This window comes from Cherax quadricarinatus, chromosome 12 (assembly GCF_038502225.1).
Source record: "Cherax quadricarinatus isolate ZL_2023a chromosome 12, ASM3850222v1, whole genome shotgun sequence".
NCBI lineage: Eukaryota > Metazoa > Arthropoda > Malacostraca > Decapoda > Parastacidae > Cherax > Cherax quadricarinatus.
The window spans coordinates 41751330-41765500 of NC_091303.1; the positions used below are offsets into that span (position 1 = coordinate 41751330).

General features: G+C 45.8%; 1 protein-coding gene across 1 annotated transcript; it reads right to left on the reverse strand.

Annotated features, from left to right (window-relative positions):
* Window positions 1-9362: 9362 nt before the first annotated feature.
* On the reverse strand, window positions 9363-10622 carry LOC128690136 (uncharacterized). The gene is made up of 3 exons (XM_070084322.1): window positions 10200-10622; window positions 9883-10028; window positions 9363-9788 (listed from the first exon to the last, which is right to left on the reverse strand). Exons 1-3 carry the CDS (start codon window positions 10228-10230, stop codon window positions 9378-9380), a joined length of 588 nt encoding a protein of 195 aa, XP_069940423.1. The 5' UTR covers window positions 10231-10622; the 3' UTR covers window positions 9363-9377.
* Between the last annotated feature and the right edge of the window lie 3549 nt (window positions 10623-14171).

The window sequence follows — 14171 nt, forward strand, 5'->3', positions numbered from 1 at the left end:
ACAGGTCGCTCCTGTCTGTCTCAACTATTGGATCACTACGACAAGGTCCTAAATGCACTAGAAGACAAAAAGAATGCAGATGTAATATATACAGACTTTGCAAAAGCCTTCGACAAGTGTGACCATGGCGTAATAGCGCACAAAATGCGTGCTAAAGGAATAACAGGAAAAGTCGGTCGATGGATCTATAATTTCCTCACTAACAGAACACAGAGAGTAGTCGTCAACAGAGTAAAGTCCGAGGCAGCTACGGTGAAAAGCTCTGTTCCACAAGGCACAGTACTCGCTCCCATCTTGTTCCTCATCCTCATATCCGACATAGACAAGGTTGTCAGCCACAGCACCGTGTCTTCCTCTGCAGATGACACCCGAATCTGCATGACAGTGTCTTCCATTGCAGACACTGCAAGGCTCCTGGCGGACATCAACCAAATCTTTCAGTGGGCTGCAGAAAACAATATGAAGTTCAACGATGAGAAATTTCAATTACTCAGGTATGGTAAACATGAGGAAATTAAATCTTCATCAGAGTACAAAACAAATTCTGGCCACAAAATAGAGCGAAACACCAACGTCAAAGACCTGGGAGTGATTATGTCGGAGGATCTCACCTTCAAGGACCATAACATTGTATCAATCGCATCTGCTAGAAAAATGACAGGATGGATAATGAGAACCTTCAAAACTAGGGAGGCCAAGCCCATGATGACACTCTTCAGGTCACTTGTTCTATCTAGGCTGGAATATTGCTGCACACTAACTGCACCTTTCAAGGCAGGTGAAATTGCCGACCTAGAAAATGTACAGAGAACTTTCACGGCGCACATAACGGAGATAAAACATCTCAATTACTGGGAGCGCTTGAGGTTCCTAAACCTGTATTCCCTGGAACGCAGGAGGGAGAGATACATGATTATATACACCTGGAAAATCCTAGAGGGACTAGTACCGAACTTGCACACGAAAATCACTCACTACGAAAGCAAAAGACTTGGCAGACGATGCTCCATCCCCCCAATGAAAAGCAGGGGTGTCACTAGCACGTTAAGAGACCATACAAAAAGTGTCAGGGGCCCGAGACTGTTCAACTGCCTCCCAACACACATAAGGGGGATTACCAACAGACCCCTGGCAGTCTTCAAGCTGGCACTAGACAAGCACCTAAAGTCAGTTCCTGATCTGCCGGGCTGTGGCTCGTACGTTGGTTTGCGTACAGCCAGCAGCAACAGCCTGGTTGATCAGGCTCTGATCCACCAGGAGGCCTGGTCGCAGACCGGGCCGCGGGGGCGTTGACCCCCGGAACTCTCTCCAGGTAAGCTCCAGGTAAACACTGTACCCACCTTGCCAGTGCTTCCTTGGATGCTGTGCCCTACCGGGCAGTGCTTCCTTGGACATTGTACCCTGCTATCCAGAGCGTACTTGGAAACTGTACCCTACTGTCCAGTGCTTCCTGGAACACTGTACCCTACTGTCCAGTGCTTCCATGGACACTGTACCCCACTGTCCACTGCTTCCTTGGTTCTTGTACCATAATGTCCAGTGCTTTCTTGGGCACTGTACCCTTCTTTCCAGTGTTTCCTTGGACACTGTACCCTAGTGTACAGTGCTTCCTTGGCCACTGTACCCTACTAGGCAGTGCCTACCCTACTAGCCAGTTCATTGGATACTGTACCCTCTTGTCCAGTGCTTCCTTGGACACTGTACCCTTTTACCGAGTGTTTCCTAGGAAACTGTACCCTTCTGTTCAGTGCTTCTTTGTACACTGTGCCCTACTGCCCCGTGCATCTTTGGACACTGTACCCTACTGTCCGGTGCTTCCTTGGACACTGTATCCCACTGTCCAGTGCTTTCTTGGGCAATCTACCCTTCTATCCAGTGTTTCCTTGGACATTGTACCCAACTGTCCAGTGCTTCCTTGGACACTGTACCCAACTGGCCAGTGCTTCCTTGGATGTTGTGCCCTACAGGGCAGTGCTTCCTTGAACACTGTACCCTACTGTCCAGTGCATCCTTGGACATTGTACCCTACTATCCAGTTCTTACTTGGAAACTGTACCCTACTGTCCAGTGCTTCCTGGAACACTGTACCCTACTGTCCAGTGCTTCCATGGACACTGTACCCTACTGTCCAGTGCTTCCTTGGTTCTTGAGCCATAATGTCCAGTGCTTTCTTGGGCACTGTACCCTTCTATCCAGTGTTTCCTCGGACACTGTACCCTACTGTACAGTGCTTCCTTGGACACTGTACCCTACTAGCCAGTGCCTACCCTACTAGCCAGTTCATTGGATACTGTACCCTACTGTCCAGTGCTTCCTGGAACACTGTACGACACTGTCCAGTGCTTCCTTGGGCACTGTATCCTACTGTCCAGTGCTTACTGGGACACTGTACCCTGCTGTCCAATGCTTCCTGGAACACTTTGTCCTTCTTTCCAGAGCTTCTTCGAACACATGTACCCTACTGTCTAGTGCTTTATGGAACACTATACTCCACTGTCCAGTGCTTACTTGGACACGATACCCAACTGTCCAGTGCTTTCTTTGACACTGTACCCTTCTGTCCATTGCTTACTGGATCACTGCACTTTACTGTCCAGTGCTTCCTTGGACACTGTTCCCACCTGCCCAGTGCTTATTGGGACATTGTACCCTGCTGTCCAGTGCTTCCTGGAACACTTTACCCTACTGTCCATTTGTTCCCGAGAAAATTTACCCTTCTGTATAGTGCTTCCTTGGACACTGTACCCTGCTGTCCAGTGCTTCCTGTGGCACTGTACCCTCCTGTCCAGTGCTTCCTGGAACACTTTGCCTTACTGTCTAGTGCTTCTTGGAACACTGAACCCTACAGTACAGTGCTTCCTCGGACACTATACCTTACTGACCAGTGCTTCCTGGAACACTGTACGATACAATCCAGTGCTTCCTTTGACACTGTACCCTACTGCCCAGTGCTTTGTGGGACACTATACCCTACTGTCCAGTGCTCACTTGGACACGACACCCTACTGTCCAGTGCTTCTTTGAAAACCTGTACCCTACTGTCCAGTGCTTCCTGGGACACTGTACCCTACTGTCCAGCGCTTTCTGTAACTCTATACCCCACGGCCAAGTGCTTACTTGGACACGATACCCTACTGTCCAGTGCTTCCTTTGGCACTGTACCCTACTGTCCAGTGGTTTCTGGATAACTGTACTTTACTGTCCAGTGTTTCCTTCGACACTGTACTCTGCTGTCCAGTGCTTATTGGGATACTGTACCCTACTGTTCAGTGCTTCCTAGTACACTGTACCCTTCTGTCCAGTGCTTTCTGGGAAACTGTACCCTACTGTCCAGTGCTTCCTGTGACAATGTACTTTGCTCACAAGTGCTTCATGGAACACTTTACCTTACTGTCCAGTGCTTCCTTGGACACGATACCCTACTGTCCAGTGCTTCCTTTGACACTGTACCCTTCTGTCCATTGCTTACTGGATCACTGCACTTTACTGTCCAGTGCTTCATTGGGCACTGTTCCCTCCTGCCCAGTGCTTATTGGGATATTGTACCCTGCTGTCCAGTGCTTCCTGGAACACTTTACCCTACTGTCCATTTGTTCCGAGAAAATGTACCCTTCTGTAGAGTGCTTCCTTGAACACTGTACCCTGCTGTCCAGTGCTTCCTGTGGCACTGTACCCTCCTGTGCAGTGCTTCCTGGAACACTTTGCCTTACTGTCTAGTGCTTCTTGGAACACTAAACCCTACTGTACAGTGGTTCCTCGGACACTATACCCTACTGACCAGTGCTTCCTGGAACTCTGTACGATACAGTCCAATGCTTCCTTTGACACTGTACCCTACTGCTCAGTGCTTTATGGGACACTATACCCCACTGTCCAGTGCTTACTTGGACACAACACCCTACTGTCCAGTGCTTCTTTGAAAACCTGTATCCTACTGTCCAGTGCTTCCTGGGACACTGTACCCTACTGTCCAGTGCTTCCTTTGGCACTGTACCCTACTGTCCAGTGGTTTCTGGATCGCTGTACTTTACTGTCCAGTGTTTCCTTCGACACTGTACTCTGCTGTCCAGTGCTTATTGGGATACTGTACCCTACTGTTCAGTGCTTCCTGTGACAATGTACTTTGCTCACAAGTGCTTCCTGGAACACTTTACCCTACTGTCCAGGGCTTCCTTGGACACTTTACCCTACTGTCCAATGCTTCCTGGGACACTGTACCCTGCTGTCCAATCCTTCCTTGAACACTTTACCCTTCTGTCCAGTGCTTCCTTCGAAACTATACCCAACTGTCCTGAGCTTCCTGGGACACTGTACCTTTCTGTCCAGAGCTTCCTGGAAAAACTCTACCCTAATGTTCAGTACTTCCTTGGATTTTATACCCTACTGTCCAGTGCTTCCAGGAACAATGTACACTACTGTCCAGTTCTTCTTGGAACAGTGTACACTAATGTCCAGTTCTTCCCGGGACAATGTAACCTACTGTCCAGAGCTTCCGCGGACACTGTACCCTATTGTTCAATGCTTCCCGAGACTCTGTACCCTACTGCCCAGTGCTTCCTGGGACACTGCACCCAACTGTCCAATGCTTCCAGGGACTGTGTACCCTACTGTCCAGAGCTTCTTGGAACACTCTTCTCTACTGTCCAGTGCTTCCTGAGACACTGTACCTTACTGTCCAGTGCTTCCTTGGATACTGTACCCTGCTGTCCAGTGCTTTCTGGAACACTGTACCCTAGTGTCCAGTGCATCCTTGGACACTGTACCCTACTGTCAAGTGCTTTCATGGGCACTGTACCCTACTGTCCAGTGCTTCCTGGATTACTGTACCGTACTGTCCAGTTCTTCCTTTTACACTGTACCCTGCTGTCCAATTCTACCCTGGACACTGTACCTTACTGTCCAGTGCTTCCTTGGACACTACCCTGCTGTCCTGTGCTTGCTGGGACACTGCTCCCTGCGGTCCAGTGCTTCCTGGAACACTTTTCCCAACTGTGCAGTGCTTCTTGGAACACGGTAGCCTACTGTACAGGGCTTTTTGGGACACTGTACCCTCCTGTTCAGTGCTTCCTTGGACACGGTACCCTACTGTCCAGTGCTTTCTGGAACACTATACCCCGCTCTCCAGTGCTTACTTGGACACGATACCATACTGTCCAGTCCTTTTTTGGCACTGTACCCTACTGTCCAGTGTTTCCTTGATCACTGTACTTCACTGCACAGTGCTTCCTTGGACACGGTACCCTTCTATCCAGTGCTTATTGGGACACTGGCACCCTGCTGTCTAGTGCTTCCTGGGACACTTTACCCTACTGTCCATTTGTTCCCGAGACAATGTACCCTACTCTCGAGTGCTTCCTGGGACACTACCCTACTGTCCAGTACTTCCTTTATCACTGTACCCTACTGTCCATTGCTTTCTGGAGCACTGAACCCTACTGTCCAGTGCTTCCTTGGACACTGTTCCTTACTGTCCATTGCTTCCTGGATCACTGTACTATACTGTCCAGTGCTTCTTTGCACACTGTACCCAACTGTCCATTGCTTCCTGGATCACTGTACTATACTGTCCAGTGCATCCTGGGACACTGTTCCCTGCCGTCCAGTACTTCCTGGAACACTTTACCCTACTGTCCAGTGCTTCTTGGGACACTGTACCCTACTGTACAGTGCTTCCCTCTACACTGTACCCTACTGTCCAGTGCTTCCTGGAACACTGTACGACACTGTCCAGTGCTTCCTTGGGCACTGTATCCTACTGTCCAGTTCTTTCTGGGACACTGTACCCTGCTGTCCAATGCTTCCTGGAACACTTTATCCTTCTTTCCAGAGCTTCTTTGAACACATGTACCCTACTGTCCAGTGCTTTATGGAACACTATACCCCACTGTCCAGTGCTTACTTGGACACGATACCCAACTGTCCAGTGCTTTCTTTGACACTGTGCCCTTCTGTCCATTGCTTACTGGATTACTGCACTTTACTGTCCAGTGCTTCCTTGGATACTGTTCCCTCCTGCCCAGTGCTTATTGGGACATTGTACCCTGCTGTCCAGTGCTTCCTGGAACACTTTACCCTACTGTCCATTTGTTCCCGAGAAAATTTACCCTTCTGTATGGTGCTTCCTTGGACACTGTACCCTGCTGTCCAGTGCTTCCTGTGGCACTGTACCCTCCTGTCCAGTGCTTCCTGGAACACTTTGCGTTACTGTCTAGTGCTTCTTGGAAAATTGAACCCTACTGTACAGTGCTTCCTCAGACACTATACCCTACTGACCAGTGCTTCCTGGAACACTGTACGATACAGTCCAGTGCTTCCTTTGACACTGTACCCTACTGCCCAGTGCTTTATGGGACACTATACCCTACTGTCCAGTGCTTACTTGGACACGACACCCTACTGTCCAGTGCTTTTAGAAAACCTGTACCCTACTGTCCAGTGCTTCCTGGGACACTGTACCCTACTGTCCAGTGCTTTCTGTAACTCTATACCCCACGGCCCAGTGCTTACTCGGACACGATACCCTACTGTCCAGTGCTTCCTTTGGCACTGTACCCTACTGTCCAGTGGTTTCTGAATCACTGTACTTTACTGTCCAGTGTTTCCTTCGACACTGTACTCTGCTGTCCAGTGCTTATTGGGATACTGTACCCTACTGTTCAGTGCTTCCTAGTACACTGTACCCTTCTGTCCAGTGCTTCCTGGGACACTGTACCTACTGTCCAGTGCTTCCTGTGTCAATGTACTTTGCTCACAAGTGCTTCCTGGAACACTTTACCCTACTGTCCAGTGCTTCCTTGGACACTTTACTCTACTGTCCAGTGTTTCCTGGGACACTGTACCCTGCTGTCCAATGCTTCCTTGGACACTTTACCCTACTGTCCAGTGCTTCCTTCAAAACTATACCTTACTGTCCAGAGCTTCCTGGGACCCTACCTTACTGTCCAGAGCTTCCTAGAAACTCTACCCTAATGTTCAGTACTTCCTTGGATTTTATACCCTACTGTCCAGTGCTTCCAGGAACAATGTACACTACTGTCCAGTTCTTCTTGGAACACTGTACACTAATGTCCAGTTCTTCCCGGGACAATGTAACCTACTGTCCAGAGCTTCCGCGGACACTGTACCCTATTGTTCAGTGCTTCCCGAGACACTGTACCTTACTGTCCAGTGCTTCCTTGGACACTGTACCCTACTGTGCAAGGTTTCCTTGGAGACTGTAACCTGCTGTCCAGTGCTTTCTGGAACACTGTACCCTACTGTCCAGTGCTTCCTTGGACACTGTACCCTACTGTCAAGTGCTTTCATGGGCACTGTACCCTACTGTCCAGTGCTTCCTGGATTACTGTACCCTACTGTCCACTTCTTCCGTTTACACTGTACCCTGCTGTCCAATGCTACCTTGGACACTGTACCTTACTGTCCAGTGCTTCCTTGGACACTGTACCCTGCAGTCCTGTGCTTCCTGGGACACTGCTCCCTGCGGTCCAGTGCTTCCTGGAACACTTTTCCCAACTGTCCAGTGCTTCTTGGAACACGGTAGCCTACTGTACAGGGCTTTTTGGGACACTGTACCCTCCTGTCCAGTGCTTTCTGGAACACTATACCCCGCTCTCCAGTGCTTACTTGGACACGATACTATACTGTCCAGTCCTTTTTTGGCACTGTACCCTACTGTCCAGTGCTTCCTGGATCACTGTACTTTACTGTTCAGAGCTTCCTTGGACACGGTACCCTTCTATCCAGTGCTTATTGGGACACTGCACCCTGCTGTCTAGTGCTTCCTGGAACACTTTACCCTACTGTCCATTTTTTCCCGAGACAATGTACCCTACTGTCCAGTGCTTCCTGGAACACTGTACGACACTGTCCAGTGCTTCCTTGGGCACTGTATCCTACTGTCCAGTGCTTACTGGGACACTGTACCCTGCTGTCCAATGCTTCCTGGAACACTTTGTCCTTCTTTCCAGAGCTTCTTCGAACACATGTACCCTACTGTCTAGTGCTTTATGGAACACTATACTCCACTGTCCAGTGCTTACTTGGACACGATACCCAACTGCCCAGTGCTTTCTTTGACACTGTACCCTTCTGTCCATTGCTTACTGGATCACTGCACTTTACTGTCCAGTGCTTCCTTGGACACTGTTCCCACCTGCCCAGTGCTTATTGGGACATTGTACCCTGCTGTCCAGTGCTTCCTGGAACACTTTACCCTACTGTCCATTTGTTCCCGAGAAAATTTACCCTTCTGTATAGTGCTTCCTTGGACACTGTACCCTGCTGTCCAGTGCTTCCTGTGGCACTGTAAGTAGTGTAAGTTGGTCGATCTAGAAACACTGCCGGATAATGACCATGGAAAATGAGATAATGAGGGGGTCTGCATGCCCTTAGGGCTGACAGGGTATGAGTTTAATATGTTTAATCATCCCCCAAGGGGATAGAGAGTCTTATTCCTATACATTAATAAGTAGGTACATAAGTAGAACAAAGGATTCAGGTGTGCAGGTGGCAGATTCCAGGATAATGAGTGTGGAAAAGAATGTGATAATGGGTGGTCTGCATAAGCTCAGGTGCTGTCAGGGGTACAAGTTTAATATGTTTAATCATCCCCCAAGGGGATAGAGAGACTTATTTCTGTGTAATTACTAAGTATAAGAAGGTAGGTAATGATCATTTCTGACTCCCCAAACTCAATCACTCTGATAGATGGGAGAGGCAGTACAAAGGATTCAGGTGACTGGGTACAAGCTTGCCATCTCCGAGGGAGTCCCCCCCCCTTCCCGGCCTGCAACTCACTGACGCGACTGTTGCTACTTCACAACACTGCTGGGTTTAAAGAACGCGGTAATGGATGGGTAGCCGGTCCCCCGAGGGAATGTTGCTCGCCCGTCCGTACCTCAGCAAAAAAAAAAAGGTTCTTCCGGGTACTACGGTAGTGTTTATTCTTGCCAGCTGCTAGATCTTTCCAGGTGGGGGAGGCTTAAAGCAGTGAGAAAGGCCATCTAGGGAAGACCTTTGTGCTGATAGAGCTCTTATAGGAACTTTGACATATACATTTTCCTCTTACCCACTCTCAGATGGGGAGAGGCTTAAGTGGTGCGATATTGTTTATATATATATATATATATATATATATATATATATATATATATATATATATATATATATATATATATATATATATATATGTATAGTAGAGAGAATATATATATATATATATATATATGTTTAGACTAGAGAAGATAGTAATATATAGTTATATGTAAATAAAAATCAGAGTTTGACAATATTTTTATTAATTCACATACAAAAGGGCAAAAGCTGTGCAAAGTTTTTTTAGCGCGAGCAAAGGGGCGAAACTGTGCGAGTTTTACTGGTTAGACTGAATGACTGCGCTCCTCCTGTTCACTTTCTGTAAGATTGATAACCTCCCACTCGAAAATGATTTCCTTTTCAGGTACATCATCATCTGCCTTTACTCCATCTGCTGTCTTTACTCCACCTGCTGGCTTTACTGCATCTCCAGCATTTACTCTCGCGTCGGGGGTTTTCCCTTCCTTCTCCGACTGACTGTCAGGGTGCGCTTCAAGGTCGCCAGTTTGTTCAGCACCTGCTGCGGCAGTGACCTCAACAGAGTCATCAGATTGAGCAGTATCGAGCGTAGAGAGGTCCACAACGAGGTCATCAGACTGACATGAGGGAAGGCTCTGCGTTTCATCGTTGTCGAGATCTGGTTCTTTCTTCATAGGCTCCTCTATATCAGATGAACTGATCCCATCTTCCACAGGCTGTAAGTCATAAAGAGAACATATTTATCACTTTCAAATAAAGGAGTGGGACTCGTCTCTAATCTACCAAAGGAGGGAACATAGAAAGACATACCCTTTCCTGAGGAAGTCTATGTTTGCGTTTCCTGCTATCATCACAATGACACCGCTTTAGGAGTTTGATGCCGGCGTGTTCCTTCCCTTCCAATCTACCAGCCGATAAAATCAAAACTTTACAAATTCTGACTGGCCCAGTGAAAACTGTTCAAAGAGAAGTATCCAATCTACCAGCCGATAAAATCAAAAACTTTACAAAACTGGTCCAAAAACTGTTGGAGACTCAACTTTAAAAATTATTATAAGTCTCTTGCGCTCGTTTGTTTCGTTAATATTCAAAGAGAAGTTTTTAGCAAAATAAAATGTCTCGCTTACCAGAATCGAGAATGTCTGCTTCCTTCACCATGATGAGAGTAAAAGGCTATGGAGAGGTCAGCCTCTATCTTTTGCGGGGAAGACAGCTTCAGCGGGCTCTTATATACAGCTCAGAGAGGGCCTTACCAGCCAGGAGGGGTATTTGGGGGATACTCTCGTCAGAGGTGACCTTCCTCACAGAGGGAAGCACAAATATAACCTTGACTACTTAGGCAAAATGTATTTTCACAAGGAGGTAACATTTTAAAATTCTCTCTAGCATATGCTATCACTAATCTGTCATTGATAAAAAGCGATTTTTCCGAGAAATTTTTTTTAAAAAAATATAAAGCTCTTTCTAATCCCACAAGGCTTGCTTTATGAATAAACATCATAACATATAGACCGCAAGTGAGTGAAAAATCACTTTGTGTTCTGCCGGATAAACGATATAAATATTTAATTTTATTTAGTTTAAAAATTTTTTTTTAAATTTATGCCATAATTCTCTGGTTTTTTCCCGTAACTGTCAAAGAAGAAGGATAGACTATTTTTCTTGTCCAAGAGAAGAGAAAAAAAATGACCCATTACTTTTGAACTGTACGAAGGAAGAATATTACTTACAAGCACTATGGGCCTGTCTGAGGGATAGTCATCTAATCTTATTTGCTGTAGAGCGTCTATAGTGAAACAGCCAATATATGTGACTTTATTTCCTAGGGCGGGAATTAAACTATTATTTATTTCTGCGCAATTCATTTTTTATTTATGCTCGCACATCACAATGAACAGATCTATTCTGGTCGATGGATAAAACACCAGTGGTCTGAGCAAATAATAAAACTACCTTATTATGAGGGGCGGGCTTAGAGAACTGTAATTCAATTCTCAAGTTACCAGATTTTTCAATCGGGAGAGCGTCTTCCACTTGGCTGTCGGTTAAATTGAAAATATTGATGGTTCGCCCGGAGGCGAATGATTCATAGAGAATTAAATTTTCTTCCTCAATGCCCAGAGAGTTAATTGCCTCATAATATAATTTACTATAATGATGGGGGAAATCACTGCTTATGCGATAAACTGTATTATTATTAATACATACAGATAAACTGGCTAGATCCCCATGCTCAAAATATAGACCATTCTCCTTATGTTTTCCTGCATAGGCTGTCATGGGCAAAATTACCATGAAAATTTTGGCGGGAATTACATGACCCCATGGCTGATCTATTAGGAGGCTCGTTTGATTGTGACCTAGCACATAATTTTTACTTAGAGTGCGATTAAAAGTATATATTATCGGCTTTGCGTCTAAGGCTAGAGACTTGTTCAAGGCCATATAAGCTGATGTATATGGGTATACCCTATTAAGCCATAGCTTAGCGTAATTAATATGGAGCTGGTATGTGCTGGCATCATCGTCTGTTTTCAGAGTCCACGCTTGAGGGGATAATTCCAGCCTAATTTTTAAATCGATATTGTCAAGCAGATATTGGTCCAGAGTGGATATGTCCAGAGCCAAGGGAAAACACAGAGTTATGCCCTGTTCTTTATCATTCTTTGTCAGTATCTGTGGTTCTTTTGCCGATGTGCGGGCGAAATAGGCTGTATCGAACAATTTAGTTATACCTTCTCCTTTAAAGTCGGGCAAGAGATACCCCAGTCGGGCGATACTCGGCAACTGGCTTCGTTTTACTGAGCTGCAGAGTTTAATGAATGACCAGTAATTAAAACTAGAATTTGTTTCCGTTATTTGCTCGCCCAGGAAACACTGGACACTTTTAAATAACGTGTTGGAAAATCCATTTATGAGGGCGATGTTGCTTGTTTCCCCTAGTGGACTTTGCCCATCAGCCTCTGTTAGAGTCACTCTAAATTCTATAACTATTTTGCCTAAATCTAGAAATGCCCCGGGAACTCCAGGAATTCTAAATTCTAGAAAATTATCTTTTAGTTTTTGAGAGAGAGGAAGGTTTACTGGTAGAGTATCAAAACTCTGAGTGCGAGCTATGGAACTCTCAACTTGTCTCAGTCTATGCGGTCGCGGGAATTGATTAATGACGCTTGAAGAATAATCATTTAACGGGACTTTGAGTCCGCTGTTTTCAGCCCCGACACCCGCCATGGCTAATAAGCAACTGTTTATACGAGAGAGAATACATCCGTTTTATAAGCAACTTGGCTTCGTCGGCGTTTATTTAACTTGCATTTATTATTCAGCCGTCGCTTAGTCACCCTGCTTACTCTGCCGCCTGTAATAACTTTCTTTGCAACTCCTTTTAAAGCATCTATCCCGTGAGATTTAAGAGCAGCTTTCATGTCTGTTTTTCCAGACTGATAATCATCGAGCATTTTAGTTCCAAATTCTACTGCACTTGGCGCAGCCACTCTGAAAAGAAAAGGTAAAGCTCTTTTAGCTAGACCCGCTAAAGCCGAAAAAAATCCCCCACCTCGGACTCTGTATGGCGCGTGAAAAGTTTGTATATCTCCCAGACCAGCTCCCACATGGGAGGGTTTTAGGGAGAATAAACTCCGAAATTCCTGCTCAGAGGGCACTTGAAAGGGTACACGCATGTTTGGCGGTTAGAGAAACAATAACCATTTTTACGCAGAGTTGGTTCTATTTATTTATCGGTCTTACATGTAACACTACGGTAGTGGAATGACCGCTTTCAAAAGACAGATTACGACCAAACTGATCTGTCATTTTGATAGCTATTTTATCTAATTTAGTTACGCATAGAGGTTTGTACATCATAGGATGAGCACCTTTTGAATAACTCTCCTGAAAGGCGAAAGCATCCAGAATATTGACTAACTGACTACCGTATATTTGCGGTTCCACAATATCACTATATATTAAAACATAATCAACTCCGGCAGTGGGATCAGGTTTGAATGGGGCAATCTGCTTGGGGAAGGAGGTCCCCTCGGGCGCGTCACTACGAAATAAATAATATTTTTCAGCGCTGCTAAGCCCAAGCACCCGAGCTATTCTCGGTTTAAATTGAGCTTTAAATAAAGTGGCAGCATTGTTTTTTCCCGTAAAGGTTCGCGATCTCGTCGAAACTAAAACCCTCCCAATTCCGACATCATAATTGAGTATTTTCCCTTTCGGGAAATGTGCCGAATAATTATCTCTAAAGGCTTTTTTTAAATCTGCTGTTAGCTGTCGATTAATTTCTTCAATAATATGGCTGGCATCTGTCGATAACACATCATTTTTTGGTAGAAAGTGGTGGACTATTGCTTCTGTACTTATTCCTGTTTCAGTAATGTGATTTTGTATAATGTCAATACCGCATTCGGCATCGTCTCTTGTTAGAACATTGAATTTTTTGGGATACAAAACATTAAGCAAGGCTATTTCGTAGTTCAAGGATGGATTTAAAGGCGTTGCAGTAATTATATTTTGAAAGGCCGAAGCTGTATTGTCGAAAATGTCAATATTTTCTAAACTGCTCAAATAGATATATTTCCCCGGACCCCCTCTGTCCATGTTGAGGGACAGAGACAGTATGAGGCAAATACAAAATATAGACCATTATATATATTTTTTAAAGGCTTGAAGACTTTAAAAAAACTTTAGTTTGAAGACTTTACATTTTTATTTTTTTATTAGTTACAGCATTTAGGAATAAAATATCCACATCATCGTGCTGTCGTTTGCGTTTTCCGCGTGAAGTGACCTCGACTCCATCAGGCATGTCCATTTCACGCATGCCACTGTCTCGTTTAGTTCCAATCCCACCGGCTGGTCCGACGTCAGCACCGTTGACACCGCCGCTGCTGCGCTGCTGCTGCTGTTGCCGCTGCCGCCACCGGCACTGCTGCCACCGCTGATGCTGCCAGTGCCTTGCTTCTCCACAGACAGCTGTAGTATTTCCCGTTCTAGAGCTTCGGGGGAGGCGCCGCGTTCAATTTCCACCTCATCTAGGATGATTTTAGGTACTGCCAAGTATGGGCTCACTGACGGTACGAGCAAGCATGTCT